At 56.5% G+C, this 27617-nt stretch overlaps 9 protein-coding genes across 9 annotated transcripts; 3 read left to right on the plus strand and 6 right to left on the minus strand.

The window, feature by feature from the left end:
* Positions 1 to 55: 55 nt before the first annotated feature.
* E0L32_010274 (uncharacterized protein) lies at positions 56 to 2362 on the minus strand (the record flags this gene model as incomplete). The annotated part of the gene is made up of 1 exon (XM_031132875.1): positions 56 to 2362. One exon carries the CDS (start codon positions 2360 to 2362, stop codon positions 56 to 58), a length of 2307 nt encoding a protein of 768 aa, XP_030989785.1.
* A 2993-nt stretch (positions 2363 to 5355) lies between these two features.
* E0L32_010275 (uncharacterized protein) lies at positions 5356 to 6381 on the minus strand (the record flags this gene model as incomplete). The annotated part of the gene is made up of 3 exons (XM_031132876.1): positions 5356 to 5439; positions 5500 to 6140; positions 6228 to 6381. 3 exons carry the CDS (start codon positions 6379 to 6381, stop codon positions 5356 to 5358), a joined length of 879 nt encoding a protein of 292 aa, XP_030989786.1.
* A 1908-nt stretch (positions 6382 to 8289) lies between these two features.
* On the plus strand, positions 8290 to 8958 carry E0L32_010276 (uncharacterized protein; the record flags this gene model as incomplete). The annotated part of the gene is made up of 1 exon (XM_031132877.1): positions 8290 to 8958. The coding sequence occupies one exon, from the start codon at positions 8290 to 8292 to the stop codon at positions 8956 to 8958; it is 669 nt and encodes a 222-aa protein (XP_030989787.1).
* A 707-nt stretch (positions 8959 to 9665) lies between these two features.
* On the minus strand, positions 9666 to 10618 carry E0L32_010277 (uncharacterized protein; the record flags this gene model as incomplete). Its single annotated transcript, XM_031132878.1, has 2 exons — positions 9666 to 9936; positions 10182 to 10618. 2 exons carry the CDS (start codon positions 10616 to 10618, stop codon positions 9666 to 9668), a joined length of 708 nt encoding a protein of 235 aa, XP_030989788.1.
* A 1273-nt stretch (positions 10619 to 11891) lies between these two features.
* On the minus strand, positions 11892 to 13463 carry E0L32_010278 (uncharacterized protein; the record flags this gene model as incomplete). Its single annotated transcript, XM_031132879.1, has 1 exon — positions 11892 to 13463. The coding sequence occupies one exon, from the start codon at positions 13461 to 13463 to the stop codon at positions 11892 to 11894; it is 1572 nt and encodes a 523-aa protein (XP_030989789.1).
* A 2599-nt stretch (positions 13464 to 16062) lies between these two features.
* On the plus strand, positions 16063 to 16692 carry E0L32_010279 (uncharacterized protein; the record flags this gene model as incomplete). Its single annotated transcript, XM_031132880.1, has 2 exons — positions 16063 to 16418; positions 16515 to 16692. 2 exons carry the CDS (start codon positions 16063 to 16065, stop codon positions 16690 to 16692), a joined length of 534 nt encoding a protein of 177 aa, XP_030989790.1.
* A 632-nt stretch (positions 16693 to 17324) lies between these two features.
* E0L32_010280 (uncharacterized protein) lies at positions 17325 to 19188 on the plus strand (the record flags this gene model as incomplete). Its single annotated transcript, XM_031132881.1, has 3 exons — positions 17325 to 17547; positions 17604 to 17842; positions 17926 to 19188. The coding sequence occupies 3 exons, from the start codon at positions 17325 to 17327 to the stop codon at positions 19186 to 19188; spliced, it is 1725 nt and encodes a 574-aa protein (XP_030989791.1).
* A 1886-nt stretch (positions 19189 to 21074) lies between these two features.
* Positions 21075 to 21820, minus strand: E0L32_010281 (uncharacterized protein; the record flags this gene model as incomplete). Its single annotated transcript, XM_031132882.1, has 2 exons — positions 21075 to 21643; positions 21715 to 21820. The coding sequence occupies 2 exons, from the start codon at positions 21818 to 21820 to the stop codon at positions 21075 to 21077; spliced, it is 675 nt and encodes a 224-aa protein (XP_030989792.1).
* Positions 21821 to 24847: 3027 nt separating this feature from the next.
* E0L32_010282 (uncharacterized protein) lies at positions 24848 to 26554 on the minus strand (the record flags this gene model as incomplete). Its single annotated transcript, XM_031132883.1, has 3 exons — positions 24848 to 25120; positions 25190 to 25500; positions 25600 to 26554. The coding sequence occupies 3 exons, from the start codon at positions 26552 to 26554 to the stop codon at positions 24848 to 24850; spliced, it is 1539 nt and encodes a 512-aa protein (XP_030989793.1).
* Between the last annotated feature and the right edge of the window lie 1063 nt (positions 26555 to 27617).

Raw genomic sequence — 27617 nt, forward strand, 5'->3', positions numbered from 1 at the left:
CCCCCTTGATTTCTATGGACTCATACATGCGTGCGCCTGCGTGATGAGGCCCCATTCAAGAGACATCCTGCAACCGCGCAACGTCCTCAATACCCAACTGAACTCCCAGATCTACCCACTTGTGAATCAATTCCGCAACGGCATGATGCCCACACCATTCAGCCATTGCAATCGCACCATCACAACCTGTCTCGCCGGGGACCGCACTCATACCGCCGCTGTTCAAAAGCAACTGCACCATGTCTAGATACCCAGCCGAAGCCGCACTGTCTAGAGCTGTTAGGCAACGAGTGTCCCCAATCGTTCCATACGAGATGTGAATAACCGCATTGATGTCGAGGCCGTGGCGAATAAGGATAATCATGCCATCCACGTGGCCGAAGCATGCATTATCCGTTGCTAGTTTGGCAATCGTGCTGTTCGAAAGTATCTTAAGATCGGGAGAAAACTGTTCCATAAATTGCAAGGTTTCAAGTCTCTCCAGAGGTGACGCTTGAATTCTGCTGGAATTTACTATTCCAAACGCCGTGGCCAAGTCGACAGGGTTGATCTCAACACAACGTCGCTCCAAGATCCCTCTTAGCAATGGGAGCCGATCACGTAACGCTATCGATGATAGGATGCCTTCCCACTCCCACCGGCTAGCGTGCGTATTCGTATATGCTCCACAATCGAGAGCGAAGAGTATCAGGTCGTTGCTCGCGTGGACTTCCAAGAGCCAGGAAATTACATCTTTGGGCAACGGCGTGCCATTGCTAACCAGGAACCTGAATATTGGTTCCAAAACACCGGGCCGTTCAGTATCATGAGTCGATCGAGATTCAAAAGGCGTGGCAACCCCAAAATTGTTGAGCGTGCATAGGAAGGCTTCAATGAGTGATGGTCGCAGTGGTTGGTCACTGAACTCGAGGCCCTCTGACTTGACCAGCTGGCATACCTCAGAGGTTGTACTAAGGTGAGCACGGCTTTCTAGACAGCCCAAGAGCAGATCGTAGAGGTATATTTGCGGTGCTTTGGTAGTTCCGTTTTTGGCAAGGTCGAGACAACGCATGATCATCGGTACAGGAGTAAGATGCTCTTCGGAACCCTTGCCGACAGCCTGAAGTAGACTCATTGGGTATTGGTCTCTCTTCACATCGTAGCAATACCAATCGTCGCGCCGTGCATCAGTCAGCTCTTCCCCAAAGAAAGTATGGCGAGAGCGAAAAGAGCCGGGGTGGGATGGATATGTCACGCTGCCGACCTCCACATTACTGACCGCGATCCCTAGCATTCGAAGAAGATTCAGAGAATCAGTATTGTCTGTCCAAACAGAAGCGCAGAGGGAAAAGGGCCCAATTTTTCTCAAGTCAGAGTAGCTGACCAAAATTGACAGAAGATCTGTATTGCCCGACCGAATTGCGTTCAATAAAGCCTTTGGACTGATTTGGCACCCTGTTTCCAGCAAGAGTGTGACCGCTCGGTTGTGGATGAGAGAGCGCTCTGGAGACTCTGGAGGAAGCGCAACGAGGTTGACGAACAGGTGCAAGACCTTTGCGGCAAGAGAGTCCATGCTCTCACCGCCGGCAAGCAATAGCATTCGGAGGTGTTCTGTCGTCCATCGCTTTGAGAGCTGGGCTAGATGCACCAGAGTATTGTGCAGAAACCGATTTTGTTTCTCAATATCAGTGAACCGATTCACTTGCAAGTAGGTTTCGAAGAACTCCAAACCAAGGTTCAATGCGTTCATAGCACCCGCAAGAGTTGGCTTCCGCGGCAAGCTTTGCCTCCTGTCATTGTACGCAAGGTAGAGAGCAGGGGCAATGCAGTATGCTATGTCTATGACGGTGAGTTCCACATCTTCATCATATCCGCCGAAATAGTGACGCATCGGTTCAAAAATGTATGGGTGGTACCGTAATCCCACACAAAATTGAGCCATGAAAGCTTGCTCCTGGATAGACTCAAGTTCCTTGGGTGTAATGAGCGCATTGGCATTACATCTAATAAGATACTCAACCAAATACGTGCAATCGTCGGGATACTTCGTATCATCATGATATAGATGCTTCACAAGTCTCCCGAGAAGGAGGGTGGCGTACGTGTCGCTAAGATCTTCACGACGAGTCCTTAAACGCCGAAGATAGGGAAGGAGATAAAAGTCAAGATCCGACCAGATTCTGATATCGGGCTCAAGTGGCTTGAGCGATGCTGTTGCTAGCATTTTCGAGTCACTCAACATTGCTGCCTGCCAATCAATGCGCTTCCGTGTTGCGTTGATCCATGTTGCTTGACAGTTATAAGGCGAGATAAGGTAGTTGAATATTGCCTGGTTTCCAGCTGCCCAAGCAACGTCAACAGATGATTCCCAGGCGGCCCGCATTGTTGGAGTGTTCAGGTTGAAGAGTCTCGTCATCAAGTCGATATCTAGGGTGCTAAGAAATGTGTTCAAAAGATGCGTGTTATCGCTTGGGGCCCACAGTGAAAAGGTCTTATTGGAAAGTTGATAGATAGTCTGCAGCATGTACAGTTGACGGCCCTTATCGTTCATCAGCCTGGGTATCTGTCTCAATGCAGTTTGGAATATCGGCGGATCAACCAGATCTATGAAGCAAGCTTTTAGGGCTTCCAGTGGAACCGTTTGGTCCCGTGCGCTTATGGTAGATGGGTCGACCTCTTGCTTGTCTCTCCAGTCAAGACCGAGTCGGGTTCGAAATTCGCCTGGATTTTTCTCGTTAATACCTAACTGAGCCGTTCCTTCAAAAAGATAAACTTGGAGTTCTTACGACATTCGTAAAGCATTTCTTCGAATTGTCGCCATGGAACTGGATAAATATCTGCATAAAGCGAGATTAAATTTGTTTTCCCCCAGTCATAAGTGCTGTTGAGGTTCTCTCCCGATACTGGCAACTCGGCGTAGGCGATGTTGAAGTCCTTCTGCAAGACACAATGCTGCATGGCGGGCGACGGAGTTCGAACTTCGATGCCAGTGGGTAGCCGTGGAAGAGCTGAAATGCCTGCTTTGTGAATAAACATTTGCGATCAAATCGGAGTTTGGAAAATCTACTTGCTTGAATTATATTCCAAACCACCAGTCGATCTTCTGATTTCCTTCCACAGAGCCTTCCAAGGAACCGCAACTCCATGTCGGCACACAACGGTTGGCTTGGGGGTCTCTACGTTTTGTGAACCACGGGCCTTTAAATGTATGGCAACAGTTCCTGCCCAGTAACTACCCTTTTCAACCTTTTTCCGTAGATTGAGCTGTGCCAGAAGCTTCCTGAATTGGCCAGTACTTGATTTGAATAAGCTCTTGGTCTGTGGTGTGACAAAGTCTGACAAACCTCATGTGCGGGAAGCCATGTTCTTCCTCCAGTATCCTCTTGGTTTTCTCTGCCGTGAAGCGGTCTTTCACGTACAGTTGCTTGATGATGCTTGAGTAAGCCTTGATCTGAACGGGAGTCATGGTCTTGACGGGTTTGGCTTTGATGATTTGGGGGGTGGGGGGAGGTCAGATGTTGAAATGAAGTTTAAGGTCTTCACTTGAGTGAGGTAGTTTGAGTAAGTTTCAAAGACGGAGGACCATGGGGGTGTTTTTCTTTGCTTTTAAGTAGTTACTGTTGTCCAGGTTGGGCACAAGTTGGAAGGCCGAGGTTGACATGGTTGGTACACCCCCCAACCAGAGTGACCAATGCGTGACGCGAACAAACTTCTTGAAGCCAATGGTGCATATGGGATGGCCTTCTGTCCCAATTACCCATCACGCCATTTGTCGGATTCATTATGGATTACTGTTCACTGGCTGTGTCCAAATTCCCTTCGTCATGACTGGTATGACGACCCACCTGGCACTACCACTACCATTCGGTCGGTGATGGGTGGGCTCTTCTATATAATTGGCGAGAATTTGGACATAAGCATCAGTCTCTTGGTCGTCTATTGCATGTCTCACTGAATGCTCTGGGCAGGATTTGACCCAATTCTCCTCGCAAAATTTTCGAGGCCTCGATCCTCTGCACGTATCACCTCACAGCCCCGGATACAACACGAGCAGTGATTACGGCAGACAAAATAATATGAACGAAAGGGCTGAACACGCCAACCTTGTTCGACAGCTTCAATAAATTGCATTCCCAGTGGAAGCCATGTCGTGAAAGTCACTAAGTTGACAATCCCTTTGGCAGACTGTGAGTCGGCTACCATTGAAGGACATAGCCAGCGACGCTGACTCCGAGGAGGGGTTGCGCTGGCCGAGCAACCCGTTGCGTGCATCTGCATGCATGATAGACTGCACAGGTGCCCAAGTCCTCCACTTGATGTTGGTGGTAAGAGCACAGCCCACCACGATGGATCAATCAGGTCGCCATCATCAAAATCAGCATTACGAGTGTGTGGATGTTACAGGACGGTAACTCTGAGTGGTTGTTTGGCAAATGGGTTTTGGCCGGGTAGGAACATGGTGACCCAATTGCATCTGAGGATCTCTCGGTACACCACCGAGGCGATAGGGTGCGTAGGATAATTTCTGTTTGTTCGAGCTCCCAAGCCGCACCTCTTTGAGCCACCATCCTCCCAGCCTTTCGCCTGATAAGGGTCAATTCCAGACGGGACATAAATATCAACGTTTATTCTGCTCTCCTCTCCCAATGCGGTGAAGGGTAACCCTTTCGACGCAATTTCAAATCGACAAAAAAGTATGTCTATCTCCACCGAGGCTGCCATAGCCCTGATAGCTCTCTTCATCACAATCGCCCAAGTGGCAATAGTGTTAGTGTACAAGCATTACCGCAGATTAAGGCATACCCTTGCACGGTTACCTGAGCAGGCAAGACAGCAGGGTGAGAAAGTCTATCAATACTCAACCTCTTCCGCTCCGACATGCTCCTTGAATGCTCACAGCATAGCCTCGTCAGTCACGCCACCGTTGCTACCAATTCACCGGCATGATTTACATGTAACGCCTACCCATCGTTCAGTCTTGATGTCTGGAGCATATACAATGACGACAGTCAGTTCGCTTACGGTCCCTGACACTTTGAGAGTTGCTTGATACAATTCCTTGCGCGGACTTGGCACTGAGCAGGGGGGCGGGGCTAGGACCATGATGATCCCGGGAAGCTTCCTGTAATTAGTCTGGAGGGATGGATGAAGCCTGCTATTCTTTCGCAAGAGACAGCCGTGCTGGATTAGCTTGTACTTTAAGCCATGAGGCAATGACTTTGATACTAACAAAATAAACCAGAAGGGTATTGTCCAAGGACTTGACGTATGTTGCCAGCCCAAAAAAGGTGTCTACAAAATATGGTTTACCTTTCCAACCATATAACCCAAGAATTGAAGTGATTTGTCTTGCCGTCAACACCAATAAAGAGCCATCTAGGCCGACTCCCAAACGCCAACATACTGCACCTCCATCATGTTGCCATAGCCAGACTCTGTCGCGCCATCACTCGCACCAGCCTATTGATAAAACACAAACTTGTTAGTCACACAGCCACATCAATAGAGTCAACAACCAACCAGGACAGAAGCACTCACAAAGTTACCCCCAACAGCCACATTCAAGATGATATAATACGGCGCATGCGCCAGCGTGCTCCAGGTGCCCTGGTCGCCGAGCCCGGCCCCCGTGAGCGAGTTGAACACCTGCCCGTCCCGGAACCAGGTGATCTTCTCGGCGGTCCAGTCCCCGGGCCGCCGGTCCCACTCGAGGCTCCAGGTGTGGAACTCGGAGTCGAACCCGACGGGCAGCGTGGCCCCGCGGCCGACGGGCTCGTTGCACACGCCGCCCTGCGCCGAGGGCCCGCAGTGCGCCGTGCCGTACGCCGTGCCCTCGCCGTTGCGCATCTCGAGGACGTCGAGCTCGCCGCACAGCGGCCACTGCGTGCCGTGGTGCACGGCGTCGCCCAGCATCCAGAAGGCGGGCCACACGCCGGCCTTGCTGCCCGCGGGCGCGGCGCCCATGCGGATCGACGCCTCGACGCGGGTGACCTTGCCCGGGGCCGGCGTGAAGGTGGCCTTGGACTCGATGCGCGCCGACGTCCAGCCGGCGGCCTGGTCGCGCCAGGGGACGAGCTGCACGGTGCCGCCGCCGGAGAGCTGCAGGTTGTGGTTGGAGCCGGTGTAGGTCTGCTGCTCGTTGTTGCCGTTGTTCATCTTGACTGCGGTTTTTGACGAGATCAGCACTCTCTGATACTTTCTTTTGCGGTTTTGATATAGAAAGAGGAATTATATCTGTGGGAACTTACCATTGGCAACGTCCCACAGGTCACCGTTGACAGGGGACCCGGCCGAGCCGGTGAACGTGTCTTGCCAGAGGACCTTCATGCCGTTGTAGCCCGGGAGCTGGATGCTGGCTGCCAAGGCCGGGAGAAGGGCTAGGAGAGAGGCTCTGAGGAACATCCTTGCTGTTTTGGATAGGAAATGAGGGTATCGTAGTTAAGGTGGCGTCGAGTGCCTTGTTGAAAAGAATGTTGTCTCTGCGCCGCAAAAGAGAGAAAGAGAGAAAAGAAGGTTCAAGTCGACAAGCAACTGGGCTCGCCACGGGATATCAAAAACGAAGAAAGGCGATAGACAGCAATAACAAAACCGGTTTATCGCTGAAACCCCGGGTAGATCTCACAGAGAGTGTTGATAGATAAGCAGAAGAAGGGAGTGGAAATGCCGTGTCTTTGACACACGCCACGCGCATACACACAAACGAAGGGAAGGGGTCGGTGGTGGGTTGACCCAAGAAAACGAAAGGCAGCAGGAGAATAGAAACACCCAGAGCAGGAAACGATCGATGAGCTGGCAAGCAGGCAAGAAGCATGGCAAAAAGTGATGTGGGATGCACATCAACATATATACAGCAATTATATTGAACAGGGGCGGCTCGGGAGAGGAGAGAATGGGCCGCCCGTCTCCCAGTCCATGCCTTGACCCTCCATCCCGGTTCTGCTGGGCATAACGAGAGCGACATAGTCTAGCCCAGACCATGCTTGCAGAACAGAGAGCTCCAGTCCAATCCCTACATGATAGCTCACCTAGAACTGGCCATCCCTTTACCTTGTCAGGGAGTCAGGCACAGCCGCGGATAGGAAATGATTCGCCGAGACGCCTCTTATGCCCGAGATCAAGGTACTGGCAGCAACAAGGGTGCCAATTCAAGCGGTTACAGACAGGCAGGGACTAACGCAAAAGAACGATCTGGAAGGGCATGAGAGTTGACTGGTTGCCACCCAATGCACAACAGGCCAGGGGGGACTGAGGTGTGTGTGGCCAGTCCTGATAGGGAAGATGGGGCTTGGTTTGGGTGGAGCGTCCAAGTTTTGAAACAGGGGAGACAGAAGCCAGTACGAGTGCGTAGATGGGATGATGCGCAGTTGATGGGCTCAGCCCAATCGCAATGCCGGACGATCTGGTCCAGATTAGTCCACCCCCTGTCCCTGTGCCTGGACTACCACAGCACCGCACTCGCATACGCCTCCATGCCAGGTACCCGACTCTCTTGCTGGACATGGCGGTGTCGATTGGGTTCCCTCCCTCCGTCCGATCATAGCACGGGACGGCGATCGCGATGGTGACGGAGATCATATGAAAAATGCCGCTGTCAAGATGGGACACTGTATGCGAAGACGAGCCGCAAGTGTATTAGAATGACGTCGGACCAGACATATCGCCATCGGCATGCCATGAACAGAGTCATAACGCTGTCGTAAAGACGGTCGCTGGCAGAGCAAGTAATGCAAGTCAACCCAAATGCCCAGTCCGCGACAACACAAACCATAACAAGAGGCAATATAGCCCGCCCACTCATTCATATAGACTCAAGTCTTTGGCCACCGCAGCCAACAACCACGAGAAAGAGTGGTGTGCAATATGAGGAAAGGGAAAACCACTACAGTAACCAACACGTTATCTCATCCCCCTTGTCCCGCTCTCTGTCGCGACAATATTCCGTACCTGCATGAACAAAATGTCGTGCCCACCTTCGCTTTTCCCCATCAACCGTGCCAAGCATAAAGAAAAACAGGTGAGGATATATTGGGGCGGCACGGCGAGGAGGAGGGAGGGGGCCAGCTTGGTCGGTGCGGTCGGGGCGCTGCGCCTCACTTACCGAACAAGCCCGAAGGCGTCTCATGCTGCCAACGTGGACGAACCCAGAGAACGACGATCGCCGCGCGGGGTGCTGACCATGCGCCGCACATGCTTATTAACAAGCCCGCCAAGCAACAGGAATCCCAAAAAAACTGCGTCAAACCACGCGTCGCCGCTGGACGTAAGGACGCACGCAATGGTTAAGGGTGAGGCAGCACGTTTCTTCTGAGCATGGACAACGTGAATCTCAAACGAGCCGACGCGCCGTCGCAGGCACAGGCACAGGCACAGAGCAGCAGTGCCGAACAAGAGAAAGAAATTCTCACGCCCAAGCAGAGCTACGACAAGCACAAGGACACGCTGCGCGACATCATCACGGTAGACCACTTCAGCAACACGATCCCCGACTCCATCGTGGACCTCTGGCTCGCAGCGCTGGACCCCGGCAGCAGAATCGCGCTGCCGGCCGGCGTCAAGGGCTTCTACGGCGGCGACCTGCGGTCGTCGATCCCCATCGAGCTGGCGCACGACTCGTACAAGTACGTCGTGCACGAAACTCAGGACAGGGCCAAGGTCGCCAAGTACGCCCGCCGCATGCTCCTCGCCATCTCGCTGCTGGACCTGGACAGTCTCGCGAGGAGGGACGCCAACCTCGCGGGTCTGGCGCTGTGGCACAAGGCGCTCGCGCAGGCGCGGCTCTCCGACAGCGACAGCGCTGCGCAACTGGCCGGCACGCTGAAGCAGTACGAGGCGTTGCGCCCGCAGGCGTCACTGCCCGACGCCAAGTTGCCACGGTCCGAACGCCTGAAGACGCGCCTGCTCGCCGTCGCCCAAGACCTCGGCAACGCCGAGACGGTCACATGGCTCAAGAACTGGGAGCCGCGAGAAGAGTCTTCGTGAGAGTCAGAGAGAGGGGGCGGAGAGCACTGCTTTTCGTCCACGAGCGTGAGGAGCACTTCGCACAGAACGCAATCGGGAAAGGCGTCGGCCGGAATGAAACCCCTTGTCCTGCCCATGTCCAGCACAGCAAAGCGACCCAGCAAAGTGGACAAACATCTCCTGAACCCAAAGCTCGTACTTTTGTTTCGAAACACTCAAGGAGAGCACCCCCGTGGCAATACCGGCTGAACGATCTGGTTAACTGAGGTCCAATCGACGGCTGCTGGACGACCCCTGTCCTGCAGGCAGGGTTGCTGTCAAAGATAACCTGAAACACAGCGCCACCACACCCAGCTGCCACGCTACAGGGGCGTGAGGGGCGGCTCATGAGAAGGGATCAGCGCTAAAGCCGAAGCATAACCTTGCAGGTGTCAGATCTCAATCACGACTCCGGCTTATCACCGCATCAGTCGATTGAAGGGTGAGCAGGCACATGCAGGCAAAAGACATCTGGGGGGCACATGCATTCATTCACCGGCAACTGCTGGAGACACGTGATCAAGTACAGAAGAGGAGGATGTAAGCATACTGTTAATTGCTGTAGGAGAGAGAGAGCCCATCAAATCCGCTTGCTGCTTCCCCATCAACGTCACGCGGCTCTTAACCCTAGAACTACCCGTTCTCACTTTTGCTATCCCTTATTGCCTCGTTCCATCGACAAGAGTAGCTTAGGCAGCACTAGTGTGAGCAGTGTGCTGTGCCTCGATGTCAACAGCAGGCCCGGTGGGAGGCTCAGCCTTATGAACCACAGGCAGGGCCGGATCATCGACATCGCCAGTCTGACGACGGGCATCCAGAGCCTTGGTCAGAGTGTAGAGCGCGGTAGCAAGCAACGTGCCGATCACAGGGCCCACCCAGTAGATCCAGTGATAGGGCACAAAGCCCACGACGATCGAAGGACCAAATGATCTGGCGGGGTTGAGACTGCCGCCGGTATATCTGACACCCGTAGATACAGAGTTAGCACGATGGTTCCCAACACAGGGGGGAGACCGGAGAAGACTTATATTAGTTCGCAGATGAAGAGCGCCAGACCAATGCCAACCGGGGCGAGGAAGGTAGCGCGGTGCCGCTCGTTAGCCAGCATAAAGATGACAAAGACGAGCTCCGTCGTCAGAAAGGCTTCGAGGAACAAGCCCTGGGCGACGCTGACACCGTCGGCCAACTCGGTGGACACGACCAACGGACCGGGGATCAGGCCACCAACCAGCGCGGCAGCCGCAACGCTGCCCGTGATCTCGGCCAGAACGACGATGAGGAGGCGGACAATGTCAATGGCTCCGATGATCCACATGCCGAGAGCGACGGCCGGGTTGAACATGCCTCCACCGATACGGAAGAAGGCCCACACATTGACGAGGAGCGAGATGCCAAAGGCGAGCGAGATGTAGAGCAGGCGAGGAACGGGATCCGTCACCTCACCGGGCGACTCCATGGCCACGTTGGTGCCGCCATAGGCGAAGAAGAGGAAGAGCAGGGTGCCGACGAACTCGCTCAGGCCGGCGACGGCATGCTGCTTCTTCTTGTTGGGCGGGGCAGCGTGAGCATGGACGCCATCCGCCACAGGTGCGTTTTGCTGAAAGACATTGCGGCGTCTCGACCACCACGTATTTCTCGGCATGGCTAAGGGAACTCCGAGGTGGAGAGTAGCTGGGCAAGAGATGAACGAAGGTATACTAGGTAGGTCTGCTGGTCAAGACAATACTCGGTCGATGCAGGCTGCGTGTGCGGCGTGCTGTGAGATACAGAAAGCAACTGGAGAGCGTTGTCTCTCTGTCAAGTCGAAGCAGAGCAATAAATAGTGATGCTGTTATTATGGTGGTGCGAGGAGATGGATTGCCCGGGATATGGCAGAGATCAGAAGGAGAAGAGAAAGAGAAATATGGGAGCAGGGGATGATGAGGGCCGAGAAAAGATCTGGAAACAAGAACGAGCCTGGCTCCCTGTGATCTGTGAGATACCCGGGGAAGCAGCACTTCGAGTAAGACACTCGATACGAGAGGGCAGGGGCTAAGGCAGCCACCCGTCTTGTCCCTGTCAAGAGCATCGTCAACCATCCTCTGCTCCGGGTCGGGCGGGAATGACGATGGTTGCTCTGCTCGCTCTGGCCTTCCGGGTGAGCATTTCTGGTCGCGCAGGAGCGACCATGAGATCTTGCAGAAGTCGCGCCGGGAGATGTCACAATGCTCGCACGAGAAACAGGTGCAACCCGACCCGGACCTGCTGCTCCTTTCTGCTTTGTCGTCATCGATGTTTGTGTGTCGAAATATCAAGATATCAGGACTCGAGACTATTCGGGCCGCATCCCAGTGCCGGCTGTTCACATCAGTGTGCGTATTCGTTGTGTGAAATGACTGGTTTTGTGTCAATGCTTGACCCCGTCACGATATTCTCAATGTCCCAACATACCTAGTACCCTCTGGTCTCCCAAGCATGTGTGCCCAACTCTTCGTGTGTCGTATGTTCTCGCGTTGGACAAGAGCCACCATAGTTGCGGTTGTCGGCTGCAGATCCGCCGACACTCATATTGATGGCTCCAGCTTCTTGCCGCTCTGCCATCGCAATAAGCTCGTGTGATTGCCCTGTGCGGAGGGGAGGGTGCATGAACGCGGACAGGATCTGAACAACCTGCCACCTCTGCATATCCGGTATCACCAAGACAATTATGTACAACATTGCATCGGGTGTCACGCAGACTCACATCACGAAATGGGCATCATTAATACCGGCCACACGCAGATGACCTCGGCACTGGACAAGAAAATATCTCCATAACCAACATTCATAAGTCTACTCTTCCCGAGATCCATCCAAGCAACACAACCAGCCCGAGGGGGGGGACACGGAGCGCACAAGCATCAGACCAAAGACGTAGCCAGCTAGCCAGCTACTCTCTAGTAATTGCAAATGCCCCCGACGTCGTCGTCGACAGTCCACGTGCCCGCCAGCCCGTTGACCTCGACCTCCTCGGTCGCGCCGCCGTGCTGGCCGTCCTTGCCGGCGAAGAAGTCCCCGGCCCCTTCGTACTTCATGTTGCGGCTCATGAAGCGCTGGGTCCACTCCTCGACGGCGGGCTCGCCCGTCTCGTCGCGCGCCTGCTTGAGGAAGCTGATGAGGGCCGTGCCGCCCGTGCCCTTGAGGTTCTTCTTCTGCTGGTCCGGGTCGGAGGAGGTGTGGGCCTCGAAGGCGATGCCCACCGACGCGGTGGCCAGGTTCTGCCTCTTGCGCGCTTCCGCCGCCGGCTGGGACTGGGGCATGGTGGGCCGGCCGGCCCGGCGCACGGCCTCGGGGCTCCGGCTGCGCGAGCGGGCGCGCACCTCGCGCGAGGGCACGACGATGTACCGGCTCACGATGCCGATGTGCTTGTCGCGCATGGCGCGCAGCATGGACAGGCAGCCGTCGTAGGCGATGCGCAGGGGCGCGTCGCCGGGGCGGCCCTCGACGAACGCGCGGATGTTGGCCACGGCGGCCACGTCGTGCAGGAAGCGCGCGTGCGGGCCGGGCATGTACCGCCGCATGTCCATGATGAAGTTGTGCCGCGGCGCGGGCGGCGCGTGCCCACCATCGCCATCATCGCCGGCGGAGGGCCTCTTCTTCTTGTCGCCCGTGGGGCGGTGCTCGATGCCCAGCACGATGTCGAAGAACTGGATCAGGCTGCTCTGGGCGTTGCTGCCGCCGCTGTACTGCGTGTAGACCTCCTCCTCGCCGCCCGATCCGGTGTCGTAGATGAGCCCGTGCGGCAGCCCGGCCTCGGCCATGTTCTTGGTGCCCGCCAGGAAGGGCCGGATGCGGTGGTAGAAGATGGTCGGGTCGCAGCTCTCGTGCATGCGCTGCAGCAGCTGGACCAGGTCGTCGAGGCGCTCGGCGAAGCCGCGCAGGCAGCGCGTGACGACGGCCGAGTCGCCCTCGCGGGCGGCGGCGATGGCCGTCATCATGAGGGACATGATGGGCCCGCCGCGGGCCTCCATGGCCACGCTGACGAGGTAGAACCACGACTCGTCGAGGCCGCCGGTGAAGGTGTGCAGCGTGGCCAGGTTCTCGAGGTGGTCGATCCCTTCGTCCATGAAGAGCGGCTTGAAGTTCCACAGGCACACGGCCGCGTAGGTGGCGATGGGCGGCAGCTCGACGCGGCGGGCGATCTTGAGGAAGGGCACCGAGATGGAAGGGGGCAGGCGGTCGCTGGGGCTGTCACCGCCCCAGATGTAGCCGTGGGCTATGAAGGCGAGCAGCGAGTAGGCGCGGCGCCACTCGGCGTCGTGCTCGAGGCCGACGGTGGAGAGCACGGGCAGGCGGTCGACGACGCCGCGCAGGCGCTTGCTCAGGATCAGGCCCTGCAGGTTGGCGGCGACGGCCTCCCACTTGTTGTAGTAGGGGTCCGGGAGCCGGGTCAGCGGCAGGACCTCCGGGAGGAAGCCGTGGGTGGGCGAGATTCCATAGTCGGACAGGACGGGGATGGGTGGGAGCATGATTCGCTGGCCTGTCGCGGGTTTCGAAGCTGACTTGGTTTCTTTGCCGTACGTTCTGTATTCCAAGAACGTCTCACAGAGTCTGTCCAAAGGTGGTGATTGTCTGTGGTTGATTGGACTTCAAGCCAAAAGCCTTTCACAGCTTTCAGATGAGATGAGATGAGATCAGATGAGGGAATTGACGATTCAAACGAAAATGTCCTGACGCAAGGAGTATACAGAATTTACTCTGTGATACTCCTCAGCCGTGCGAGAACTCGGTTGAGTCGCGAGCATGAAAGGCTGGGGTGTGTTGGGTTGTCGATTGTCTCAATAACAACAGTTGTTGGTGGTGTGAGAGAGATGAAAATTCTTTAGGAAAATTAGGGGGAAGGACAGCCTTATTTACATTACGGGGAAGGTACTCTTTGGGGAAGGCAATCCATTTTTTTATTCCTCAGCAAACTAATTCTACTTAATTAATCACCAGTTTCAGAAGGTTGGAGTGGAGAGAGGAGAGGCGAGAGAGTGTGTGTGTGTGTCTGCGCATGTGCGAGAAGTGTGTCAGAGAGTGAAAAAACTTCGCCTCCCAAGCTATTCCTCATTCTCCCGACTGATGGCTGTTTAGCGCCGACTAAAAGCGAAACAGACAGCCTAGCCATGGCAGGATCTCGAGGCATCTCCAGCAGTGATGGGATGGGCCAAGGGAATTAGCACACACCAAGGGCAACAAGCCGGCGCGCCCGGCTGATGGCGTATTGTGGGGAAATGGGCTGACGGAGAGAGAAAGAGACAGTCGAGAGGTAGAAGAAAGGGTGTTTGGGGTGTGTATGTGTTTGTCAATTGTGTTTTCAAGAGAAAAGGAATAACACCACTGAATCAAATCATATGGGCGAGTTTCAGTGGCTTCATCCCGCTTGAGCCGCCGCTGCAGATTCAGCCCTCCGACTCCGGCGGCCTCCCAGAGAGCCGAATCAATTTGGATGGTGGGTGAAGAACTGCGGGCATTCTTGCGCTCCAATCAAGAGCGAGCCGGTCTGGCCTGGGCAAGAGAGCTCTCAGATGTCTGGAATGTATGCCTCGTGAGAACCTCAAATGGCCATTTCCCCAAGTCCAAGAAGCTCAAGGTCCGTGTCCGCCCGGAGCAAAGGGCTCTGGGACGGACTAACGGGCCACGAGCTGCTGGTGACACGCGCGGGGTACCTAGGCAAGATCGGCCACCGGAGGATCGGTAAGCATCCCATCCCCCTAGCCTAGCTGTTCTTGTCGTCAGAGGGCAGCACAGCTAGGAACTCCAATCCCGAGAGGCTACGGCCGGAGGATCTGGAAGAGGGAATACCACTCCCTCAGCTTAGCGATGTCCAAGTACTGCCGGCTCCTCGAACCCTGGATATCCGGCGACGCTACGGATGAAGCGCGGGCCATCGTGGGTAAGGTAAGATGCGACTCGGGTCAAGCCCCTGGCCTGGAATCCGGTGCTGTCGGGGAGGCTGACGAAGGATCATTAAGCAACGGAGCAGGTTATATAAGTCATAAATGCCAGGTTCATCTCTCCCCTCCAAGTGTAGAGAGCTGCTCCTCTGTGGAAGACAGAGCACTGCCTACGTGGTTGCCCCGAACGCCAACGGCTTTCACCGCTGCTTGACTCTCCGCCTCCGGCGTTGGGGTAATACCAATGGATCGAATCCCGCTGTTTACGGTCTGCATTGTCTTGTCTCGACGATGACTGGCTGCAGAGTCCGTGCTGAGCCGGGCGAAACATGAAGCCTCGATATTGGTAATCCTCAGTTGCTGACTCCAGCTTGAGACGACAAATCACAAATCAAAACAGCCAGACCAAACATCGGTGAGCAGCTCGTCGTCGATGAGGCAGCATGTCATTCATGCATGTCCAGATCCTGCTGCTGCAACGTCCGCTACTTGAAACGGGCCCGCAGCTGCTGCAGCAGTGGCCCCCGGAGCGGTCCAAGTTGCAAGCTGGCTTGTTTTTGTTTTGCCCCGGCAAATCAATCCCGCATCTGGCCCATCGTGCACACGGGTCGGCATCTTTCACGAAGATTCCCCCCTTTTCCATCCACGCCGTTGCTTATAAATCCGTCCCTCAGAGGACGTGATGGTCCCCTTGGTTTAGTAATCAGGCTCGCCCAAGGGACGATAGCTTGCCCGGCGCCCGCTTAGACAGGGCTGGTCGTGCACAGGGCGCCCCATCGCCACGCGGGGAAGCTCCATATCCGGGACCTCGGAGTAGTGTGAAGCCAACCAACCAACCTAGGCTCAGTCCCGATAGCGTTGTCAATATGTTTCGAAAAGGAGTAGTCGGAACGGGTCGTCGTCTCCATGACAAGCGCTCCACCACCATGGGGCATGTTTTGTCAGGAAGGGCGGTCGTTGTCGTTGTGAGGCTTTATATATACCTGGGTTAGCCGCCCACCTCGTCTGGACCCGATGGCTTCATCCGTGCCTAGAATTGCATCATCGCGAGCAGCAACCCCCAGAAACACTCAATTCCCATCCTCCACACGAACTTGACGTAAAAACGTCTTTGCCACCGTCTCCAGACCACCACCACCACCACCACCACGGACACTTCCACGCCATCGTCAACAAGCAACGAATAAACATGCCGGCCACCACCGTCCACGACTCGTCCGTCGTCCTCCTGGGCCGCGCCCTCGAGTCGCTCCGGGGCATCCTGGCCAAGGCCGAGTCGCACGCCCAGACCGCGGGCGCCAACCCGGACGGCTACGTCGAGGCCCGGCTGGCGCCCGACATGCTCCCCCTGAGCTTCCAGGTCCAGACCGTCTGCAACACGGCCAAGAAGTGCCTCGAGAGGCTCACCGGCCGCACCCTGCAGACCTGGGCCGACGACGAGAAGACCCTGGCGCAGCTCCAGAAGCGCGTCGACGAGACGCTCGAGCTGGTCAAGTCGGTCAAGCCCGAGGACGTGAACGGCAACGAGGACGGGCGGATCGAGATGTGAGTGCTTCTTCTTTTCTTTCCTTTCCTTTCCTTTCCTTTCCTTTCTACTGCCTCTCCCCTCTCGATTCCCTGACTGACCGTGATGAACAATAGCAACATGGGCAAGGCCGGCGCCATGGACGTCAGCCGGGTGGGCATGGTCTACGGCTACACCATCCCCAACGCCTTTTTCCATCTCAGCATGACCTACGCCATCCTGCGGGCGCAGGGCGTGCCTCTGGGCAAGGGTGACTACCTGGCTAGCTTCCTGATGCCCAACAAGCTGAGCTGAGCGAGTCGAGGTTGATGAGCTTTTGGTAGTCAGAGGGTCGACGATGGATCTACTATTGGCATCTGAGACAGAAGGAAAGCGAAGCGCAAAAGAGCAACGAGCGAGAGATGCCCGACTTATATAGATCTGACAAAATAAGCAAGCAAAATGAAGTACAGCACAAATGATTGGACATTGGCATTATGTCAACATCTCTGAGTTGCCATAAGCTCATCCCCAAGTGCGATGGTGTGTGATATGACGACACCCCGACCGCTATGATGGTCCAATCGCAGCGGGTGTATCGCTGAGTAATGCTCTAAAATGCCCCCTCAAACTGACACCTCGGCCGCCTGAGACTTCCGCTTCTAGTTAGCTGTTAGCGGGCACTCCCCTGAAACCCCCACGTTTTTGGGTGTCCAGTCCATAACACTGCAGCCTGCGCATGTGTGTTTCCCCGCTAAAGCTGCCAAGCAAGCTTGGAGGAGCTCCGATCCGGATCCCAGCCTCATCTCTCCTCCTCTCGACGCACGACGACGCATCATCCTCCCGAAAGCTGCTCAACCACAACCACAGCGCACGCACACGCACACGCGCATCGCCCCTCACGACCATGATAAGGTGACGTGCTTTTACAACTCTCCGATGTCACGATGCCGGTCCAGCAGCACATCCTGAACTGGCTCTACAGCGTCCTCACCAGTGTATGTCCCTCCCTCTTCGCCGAGTGTCGCATCGTGATTGTCAAACTCCTTCTAACACTCTGCTCTCTGTCTCTCCCTCGACAGGAATACCACGATGTGAACCGCACCTACAACGACGTCGCCCAGGCGCTCTCACAGTACCCCTCCCTGTCGCCGAGGACAGATGTCCACAGTATGTTTCCCTCTACATGTGCCTACCTACCTGACTAACCATGCTTCGCAAACAAGCATTCCCCAACGGCGCCTCCGCCCTGCTCCTCCACCTCTCCGGCACGATCCCCGTCCTCTTCCGCGGCACGACCTACCGCTTCCCCGTCTCGCTATGGATACCACACGCATACCCTCGCGAGGCACCCCTCGTCTACGTCACGCCCACCGAGACCATGATGGTGCGGCCAGGACAGCACGTCGACCCTCAGGGACAGGTATACCACCCGTATCTTGTCGGCTGGGCCGAGTTCTGGGATGTGAGTTCTGCAATCAGAAAGACCGTGGCAGTTCAACTGCCTAGATTGGATCAAAGGACTGACCCTCGACACCAACAACACAGAAATCAAGCCTGCTCGACTTCATCGCCATCCTCCGCGACATCTTCGCCAAGGAACCCCCGGTGATATCACGCCAAGGCGCACGATCCACGACCCCGGCACAGCAGCAGCCGCAACAGCAGGTAGCATCGCCGCCTCCCGTCCCTCCGCTGCCGCCAGACATGGCGCCTCCGCACACAGCCGCGAGCACACACTCGCCAGCTCCGGACCCGTCACGGCCGCCGCCTCCACCCCCCAAGCCTCACGAGCATCCGGCGCAAGGGCAGCAGACGGGACCTCCGTTACCGCCGCATCCAGGTCGGCCCGCCAGTCAGTACGGCGCCGGCATGCCCCCGCAACAGCAGCAGACACCGCCCCGCCAGTCCCGGTATGACTCGGCACCTCCTCTACCTCCCCAAGAGCTTCCGACCGGGGCCTACCAACAAACGACGAGACCGCCTCCTCCGCCGCAGGTAGCAGACCCAAGATATCAATCTCCTCCTCCAGCCCAGTACCCCTACCAACAGGGCCCTCCACCACCTCAGCAACCGCCATACACCTCCCCCGATCCCAGACGGATCTCCTCCTTCCCGCCACCAACGCAATACAACAGCCCTCCGCCCCAACAACAATGGCAACAAGCGCAACAGCCCCCTCCGCACGCCTTCCAATCACAACCGCAACCACATCCCAAACCCCCACCGCCGCCAGACATCATGGACGAGCCCCTCACGCTCTCCATCCCCTCGCCGTCGTCGGCCGCCGTCCCCGCGCCGCCGATCCCGCCGAACCCGGAGAAGGATGCCCTGCTGCACCAGCTCGCGCAGACGCTGCACTCGATGCGCGAGCACAGCCGCCAGCAGAACGAGTCGTCGCTCGCGGGGCTCCAGGCCCAGCGCACGGCCATGCTCAACGCCCTGGCCGCCATGCAGGCCGAGGCCTCGGGGCTCACGCAGCTGTCGGCCCTCGTGCAGGCCAACACTTCGGCCCTGCACGAGGCGCTGCGCCGCGCCGACGGCGTCATCGAGGACTCGGCGCGCCGGCCCGCGCCGGGAATCGACGAGCTGCTCGTCGCGCCGACGGTCGTGGCCAACCAGCTGTACGACCTCGTCGCCGAGGAGCGGGCGCTGGCCGATGCCGTGTTCGTGCTGGGCAGGGCGGTCGAGAGGGGCCGGGTGAGCCCCGCCGTGTTCGCCAAGATGACGCGGAGCCTGGCGCGCGAGTGGTATCTCAAGAAGGCGCTTGTGCGCAAGGTTGGGAGGGGGATGGGGCTTGCTGCTTGGTGAGTGGGCTTGCGATGGGAGGAGAGGTTGAGTGAGGGGGAGAAGGGAAAGAAAGGGGTTGAATGAAGTATCATTCTATGTAGCCTCTCTGTTGAACAGGTGAAGCGTTTGGTTCTGGAAATATAGCATGTTGTTTTTGTGATGAGAAGATATGAGATGATGTGTAGTTTAGTGTCGGCGTGATGAGGTTGTCAAGTGTCATCGACGGCGGGCTGGAGCGGGATATCATGCTCTCTACCACGAGGTGTGCTTCTTGGTACCAAAACCACATGTTAAAGAACATTCTTTTGTTATGGCGCCCGCAAAAGGGGAGAGAAATGTCCAAGATTTTCCGAAGTGCATCATAGCCATGCTTCACTCAATCAACGGTACCACATCTGTCTCATTGCAAATTCACACTCACTTCTCGCATCTCAAGTCCCCAGAGAATACGTTCATTATGCAGTATTACTTGTATTTCCCGACTTCTCTCCCCTGTGCCTGTCTATCATTCCAGCAAAACGAAATAAAAAGGGGTATCGTGAGTACTCTTGCAGAAACAAACACAACTTTTGCCCCGGCTGGAACAGTGCCTGCCCTTTGTCCTTTTCCCTGTCCCTGAGAACGCCGCCAGTGAGACAAACAGAGATATCAATAACAATCCTCCGACCACAGAACAAGTGTGTGGGAAGGCCTCTGATGGTACAAAACATCACCAACCATCATCATGATCACCATCACCACTCAAACCAGAAAATACCCAAACCTCATAGACGACCGTTCAACGGCCAGTGTAAGAATATGTGTGTGTGTGCTCCCATCAACGCAAAACTCAGTCTTTTTTTCGCTACCGCCCACAAAAACTAGTCTTTGTCTTGGTTTCTTTGATCTTGTCTTCTCTTCAACTCAACCCTTCCTCGCCAAACAGACAAACCAAAAAAACACCCCCTTCCCAACCACAGCCCAGGAGTGTTTTTCCCCGCCCGCCCATCTTTTGTGTTTTTCCTTTTCTTTTCCGTCCTTCGCATCTCCTTCAACTATGTCGCTCTGTCAAGAAAATCGGAACTTTGTTTCTTCGAGAGGACCCTCTGCAAGGTTGTTTTTCTCTTTTTCCTTCACAACAACCCGCACCGCCACACAACTACCAACACAAGACCAGGCACACTTTTTTTTTCTTGTCTCTCTTGACTTTCTGTCCATTCTCCTCTCTCTTCCACTCGAACCATTTTTCCAAAAATGGTCTTCCCGCTTCGTGAGCGCCGAACAGCAGAGCCGCTTTGGTCAAAGAAAAGACGGCACGTCTCTCCAAACCAGAGGGCAAGAATGATAGGTAAAAAAGAAAAAAAAGTGACCATGATATCGTCAAGTCGTGACCCGGGGGTATCTTCCAAAAAGTCCTACAGGAAAAAAAGAAAGGAGGCCCAGTTGGTTTTCCTTCCACTCAGGAGCGCGCGAGAAGAAGTAGAAACACAGTGTCCCTGCGCGCAATGCAAAGTCCCGTTGATGTTCTCGTATTGAAAGTGCGTACCAAACCGTCCAGAAAAAATATGCAGTGTAAGAGCGAAGAGCATCCGGTCTCTCCAGAGAACGTGAAGAATGTTGTTTGAGGTGAATCGCTGTTGTTTTCCCATCTGTTTTGTTCCCAGAAAAAAAGTAATGAATTTTGCCGATGAAAGTGGTGATGAGGTCGGGGCGCACGCTGACGGAAAGGCAAGCAAATGCAAAGGCGAAAGCGGAGAGTCCCGACCATGAAAACGCAATAATGAATCGATCGTACGTAGAGGCAGACTCGTCCCGAGGCACAGCCGCCTCAAAAAGCAAGTGGCGAAACGAAGGGATGTCGACTAGTCGGCGTCATGCTCATTGCTTCTACTCGACTTGCCATATCTCCTGATTAACTCGACCACCTCCTATACGACGGGCTGGATAGGAGCGACCGCAGGGGCGGGGACGCTGGAGGCGTCCTGGATGGGGATGTCGCTGGGGATCTCGCCGTTGGTGTTCTTCTGGGGGCAGTCGCGCGAGATGTGGCCAGCCTCGCCGCACTGGTAGCAGGTCTTGCCAGCCGTGTTGAGAGGGCCGCCGTTGGGGGCGGTGCAGTCGCGCGAGATGTGGCCGAGCTTGCCACAGGCGTAGCACTTCATGGCCTGGGCCTGGCAGTCGCGGGCGAAGTGGTTGGGGCCGCCGCACTTGTAGCAGGTCGCAGGGCGCGGGCCGCCGGCGAAGCCACCACGGCCGTAGCCGCCAGCATAGCCGCCACGGCCAACAGGACCGCCACGGCCCATGCCGACGGCGGCAGGGTTGGGGCAGGCACGGGCCAGATGGCCGGGCTGGCCGCAGTTGTAGCAGCGCCCGCTGGAGCCAGCGCCGCTCAGGCGCAGAGTCGGGCAGTCAGCCTGGACGTGACCGAGGCCCTGGCAGTGGTAGCACTGCTTGGCCTCCGTGGTGCGGGGAAGAGGGCAGCCGTTGGACTCGTGGCCTGGAGAAGGGAGGCGCCGTGTTAGACGTGGGCTCGACAAAACCTGTGCGAGGGCATGTGTTGCTGCTTACCAGGCTGCTTGCAGTTATAGCAAAGGCGCTCAGCGGAGGAGCAGACCTCGGCATAGTGGCCAACGTTGCCACACTTGTAGCACGCACGACGAGAGAGCGAAGACATTTTGAATGTGTTCTGACTATCAAAGCGGGTCAGTCAATCATGTAAAGTGGAAGTCGACGTAAATGCTTCATGAAGTGGTTGTAGGCATCTCCCCCTCCTGGTCCGGCTCGAAGATTGCAGTGTCGATTCAGAGTGTCTCTTCGCAGGTGGCGATGGCGACAAAGCAAAGGTCGCAAACCTGTTGCAAACGCCACGCCTCTCAGACTTGTGGCACACAACGCAACTGGAAGGGTGGTGAGGGGCGTGTCTGCGACCTGGATAAAATCGCTGGCCGCACCCAATAGCCTGGTTTGGGGCGGTCGCACAGGGCCTCGGTGAGCCGCAGCTTGCAGGATGCATGAGCCTTGTGGTACTGCTGTTCTCGACAGCCATTCGCAGGCTCGCAGACCCAGAACGGACAGGCCTGGGAACATGCGCGCGCACACAGGCCCCCGTGAACTCCATGGTCCTCTCAACTCGGGATTCAACTGTGTTTGCGCCAGTGTGCTTGTGGCCGATTTGGATATTCAGACGGGATCATCTCGAGAGAGCGATGACGCTGCGCTTGAGCATGTCTCGCGCTCCATCGTCGGGAGCCGGCCAGCCGAGTCGAGCATGTGGTTGATAGAGCCGAGCTGGGTTGCTCTCGCTCTCACCCTCGCCGTCAAGGCAGAAGAAGGGCGGTGTGTGGAAGGTCGAGGACCGTTGCGCGCATTCTTGCAATCGCATGAAGTGGAATCATATACACAAGAGGTATTGTCGTTCTCGAGAGAGCCTTGGTTCCCGTTGTTTGTAGTTGGCAACTGTGCTTTGGAATCGGGGACTGTCGCAGATGATGCCGAAGTAGCTGCGGTCAAGTTCCCGAAAATAGCCCTCGGCACGCAGATATGCATATGCATGCACGCACCAAGGCTCTCCCGTTTGACCACCCTGATGTCTCTGGCAGCTTGGAGTGATGGTCGACGATCCGGGAAACTGGGCGCGACCCTGAGGGCCCAGAGGAGTGGTGCAACAACCCTTTTGGCCCGATCTGGCGGTGGGAGGAGGAGGAGGAGGACGGAGAGGAGGGGTGGAGATGCGCGACAGTGTGCAGCAAGAAAACGTGGGCATGGATGGTGGGAATTGAGTGTTTTTGGGGGGGACAAACCAACCTGTTTGACTCTGAGACTTTCCTGGCTCTTCAACCTTCAGTCTATCCAAGACTTTCTTCACCGACGGACGACACCTTTAGGGGGGTTGTAAAGACTGCTTTGGGATGGAGAAAGCGATGATGTGTGGAGAGGAGGAGAAAGAGACCGGAGAGGCGAGATGAATCGGGGGAGGGCGAGGCAAGGGATTATGAAAAAAGAAAAAACCAGACAGCTCAGTGCGCGAGCGAGCGCAGTAGGAGGGACCGGAGCAGGCAGGTACAGGCAGGTACCAAAAGCGACTTGCGCCCGGGGCCTGGGTTGGCTGCTGGAGAGCGTTGCCTACTTCCGGACTAGGTACCTAGGTAGCCTCCAGCTTGTACCAGGTAGGTACCGCTTCCGGGCGAGCAACCCACTAAACTGCCCTGCCTTTTCACGATTTTTCGCCTCTCTTCGCGCCTTTTCCCTCTTTTTTTCTCTCCATCTCTCTCGCCCGTACCATACCCGCCCCCAATACCCGAGCGGGCAAGTGGCAGCCAGCACTGCATGACAGCCTAGACGCGATCCAGCCTAGCCGCACACACTTCCTACACTTTTTTCACCTCGTCTCATCTCCTCCATCCCATCCCATCCCATCCCATCCCCATCGGCAACAGCCTGCCCTGAGCTCGAGCCAAGGAGGGGAGCGGAGAGGCGGAGTACAACGAGACAGCTGGAGACAGGCAGTGTGTCCTTCAATCCCTTCTCTTCCCCCGGTGTCCCGCTAGGCCGCATCCACCTCCAGTTCCTCTCCAAGAGCCCTGGAGGGCCCTGGACCACCCGCAACCCTCCTCGGAACTCATTCCCAACTCGAGCCGCACCAGGGGACGGGATTTCTGGGTCTGCCTGGGCTTTGACCTCGGAATGGGGTAGGATCTGGTCGTGACAGGAGGAGAGGGGTGGACAGGAATAGCATTCATCTGGCGATCTGTCTACTCTTTCGAGTTAGACTACTGTCCAAAGGAGCAACACACATTTGCCTCTCTCCTGAAACCAGCCAAGATCTCGATACAGCAGGAGAATGTTGCTTGCTCCATGCGGAGTGATTGTCGGCATCTCGAGAATGCCTCTTTTCGCTTGATATCTAAGGAAACATAATACCTACAAATGACCTCGAGGATCAGACCTTTTCGCCAGCCCAAAACTCATGCTTAAATATGAGGACTTAACTATCCTACCTGGTATGGATGTTTGCTTCAGCTTTTTTTTGTTCTAGTTTGTCTCTGTTTGATTCCTGGCAGTTGGTCTCTTCGAAATGGCTGCGCTGTCTCGTTTTGGCGTATTATTATTCCGTGTCAAATGATTGGTCAAACCACATGTCAATCAATGATCTCAGTCTTCGTCGACAATTGAGCCTCCCCCTCGCGAACCATGTTGGAGCTTGGAGCAGCCGGTGTTTACATAAACTACCCAAGTAAGCGAATAGAGTAAATCAACTCATAAGGCCGCTCTGTAGGAACCAGCTCTTCTTTGATGTCGGAGTTCCCCGGTCTTGGGCCGTGAGTCTTCACTTGCCGGGGTCACAGACACGAACCAGGACCTGACTTCAGTCTGCATCATGGCTCACCAACCATGACACATCAATGATATTCTAAACCATCATGTCAACTCACTTGTCACCAGCCATCAGCCATTCGAGTCGCATTGGTGGGAATCTCAAGCCAAAGCTAATGCAGTACACCCGGGGACCAAGAGATGAACGTGGTGTGTCAAATCTCTCTTTCAGACTCGCCACTTACGCCTGTCCTCTTCTCTACCAAAAGGGACCCCCACCCTAATACAATTACACACAGACATATGCCTTAAATAGAGATTGAAAACTCATAAACGCCAGTTCCCCATTTTCCAAGGTATTACATCCACAATACAACACTGACACATCTCACCATGCCGCCGGCCTAGCCGCCCGGCCCGCCTCGGCAGGATGCTGCGGCAGCGGTAGCGGCACCTCGGTCGTCGGCGCGATCGAACGCGGCTGCGCCTCAACAACATAGCTCACGCCATCGTCCGAAGCGTAGCTGGGTGGCCTGCGCTGCTGCTGCTCGTCCTGTCCGTCGTCGCTGCCGCCGCCGCCGCGGAGCCCCGTCTGCGTTTCATGCTCCGCAGGCGCCGCGTTCTCGTTGCGCTGCCAGTAGATCCTGTCCGGGTCGACTCTCTGCAAAGAGAGAAAAAGTCAGCACATGCGCACACCTTGATACTTGATTTTAAGAAATGGAAAACATACCACGCTCTCCCGCCAGAGCCCGTACGCCGGCGGCCGCATCTTGGTCGTCTCGCTGTCCAGGCCCGCCGCCTCCTCGTCCCGCGCCAGCACCACGCGGATCGGCTGCCTCGGGATGGCGTAGCCCCCGGGCCCGTACATCTGCGGCAGCCGCCGCCGCTCTTCTTCTTCTGCGTTGCGCGGGCCCCTGACGATGAGCATGCACAGCCGGATGAGGCCGTGGCAGAAGAAGATGGTGACGCAGAGGATGATGAGGATGAGCATGACGGTGAACTCGCTGCTGTTGATGTTCTTGGTGATGGACAGGGCGAGGTCTAATGTAGGGTTTCAGTTTTAGCAAGTGGCCAAAGTCCACGAGGACACATCGACGACATGTGCAATGGGCACGGAAGAAGGAAAAGTGAGACACGTACAGACAGTCAGCAGCAGCGCCAGGAAGATCCCCGACACAAAACACCGCAGGATGTTGGTCCGTATGCGCTTCGACTTGATCCACGGGAAGCAGAACAAAAAGTGCTTGGGCGGCGACCGCCTCTCTCTCTCCGCCCGCCGGTGGGCCCTCCGTCTCCTCCGCCTCGCCCTCGCCTCATCATCATCACCGCCCTCCCGATTCTCCCGGTCCTCATCCTCCTCCCCGCTGCCCTCGCCCCGCCTCCTCTGCCTCCTCCGCCGCCGCCGGCTATCCTCCACCAGGCTCGCGAGATGCAGCTCCGCCGGGTCCGCCCCCTGGAACCGCCGGCTGCTGCGCCGCGATACCGATGGGGCCTGCGTCCGGAACATGTCGGCCGGTAGCGCGGGTACCGGTTCCGCGACCCCGGCGGCGGCGGCGACGGGAGGCGCGCCGCGCTGGCTCGCCGCCGTGGGCGGGCCGTTGGACCCCTGCGTCCACGTGCGCGCCAGGTTGGGCAGGTGCAGCCTCGTCGAGGGCAGGGGCGGCATGCCCAGCGCGAACTGCGGCGTCTTGGGTGACTCGGCGACCTCGTCGTCGTACACGCTGCTGCTGGGCCGCGAGTCAGGGCCCGGGTGGTCCTGCTGCTGCCGCCGCCGCTGCCGCTGGTCCTCGTAGTCCCGCGCGGCCTGCACGGGGTCGGTGCTGTTGGTGAACCGGCTGAAGAAGGACGGCCTGTTGCTGCTGCTGCGGCCGCCGCCCAGGTGGGCGCCCAGGAGAGACCTGGCCGCCGTGGCCGCGGCGCGCTCCTGCATCTCCGGCTCCTGGCGCGGCGACAGCGGCTCTCTGCTCGACTGCCGCTCCAGGTCGTGGTGCGCATCGCTGTCGTTGCCCGCGGCCGGACCGCGGCGGAGGAAGTTTGCCCTGGCGTTGCGAAGGGAGGCCATGTTGGGACGGGGTACGGTGAAGGGAAGGTTCATCGTGGAGACGGAGGGGGCCGGGCGGTGTTGTAAGTGTCGTGGAGGGGCGTCGTGTTATCTATGAGGCCCAGTGGTCATGACGGTCTGATCGAGGTGGCCTGGTGTGGTCGTGGATGTGGTCGACTTGGATCTGGCCAAGAGATGGGCCCGGGTCTGAGCAGTACAGACAGGTTTTGTTGTCCAAGTCGTAGAAAGAACAGAGTCGCGAGATGGATGACCAGCACTCCAAGTGCTACGGGTCCGGTTTCAGGCAGGGCTGTCGTCGACAAATGAATACGAGAGGAACCCGGACTGCTCGTCGTAATATCGATATCCTCCCACCCACTAACTAATGCAGCCCAATCTCCATCCAACAGGTCGCAAGCAAAGGGAAGAAGAGACAGGTGAACGGGTGCGCTAGTCACCTCCAGTCTATCGACCCGGGGAAGGGCGGCGGACGCCAGGGAGGGAGATGGTAAATGAGATTGAAGAAATAGTGTCGACCAATGGATCTAGTGCTCGCAGAGCAACCTGGAGGGCTTGGTATCGAGGCTGAGAGAAGGCAAGAAAAAGCAAAAAAGGACTAATCGAGCGAACGAGAATGCGTAAATGCAAGAAATGAGTTAGGTATTGGGGTCTTCCTGAAGAAGCACGACGAAAGGAGAGGGAGAGGTGCAACGAGCCGGCCAGCCAGAACCAGTCGATCCGGGGAACAAGAACCAGGAACAAACAACCACAAAAAAAGAAAAGAAAAAGTCCAAGGCGTGTGTGTGGTGTGCCAGCCACATGCACGGTTACAGAATACAAATTAAGAGATAGAGAGAAGCAGGATGAATGGGTGTGAAGGCCAGCAAAACCCGTTCAATCCCAGAGAGATCCTACCGACGGAGCAGGTGCCGCCTGCAACTAGAACGTACCTATGTGCATGCACACACGGGCCGCTGTCACAGCTTGAGCACACGCGCGCTCGCTTCTGCTTGCTGACCCGTCCGGGGTCGAGGGTCCAGCCGTCGCGAGGCTAGGCAGGATATCCTCATGTCTCTCACTGAGATGTCCCCCTCGTTTCGAAGCCAGGCAGGGCAGT

The sequence above is a fragment of the Thyridium curvatum genome, assembly GCF_004353045.1.
Source record: "Thyridium curvatum strain D216 chromosome Unknown NODE_81_length_187271_cov_78.157168, whole genome shotgun sequence".
NCBI classification, from domain to species: Eukaryota; Fungi; Ascomycota; class Sordariomycetes; order Thyridiales; family Thyridiaceae; genus Thyridium; species Thyridium curvatum.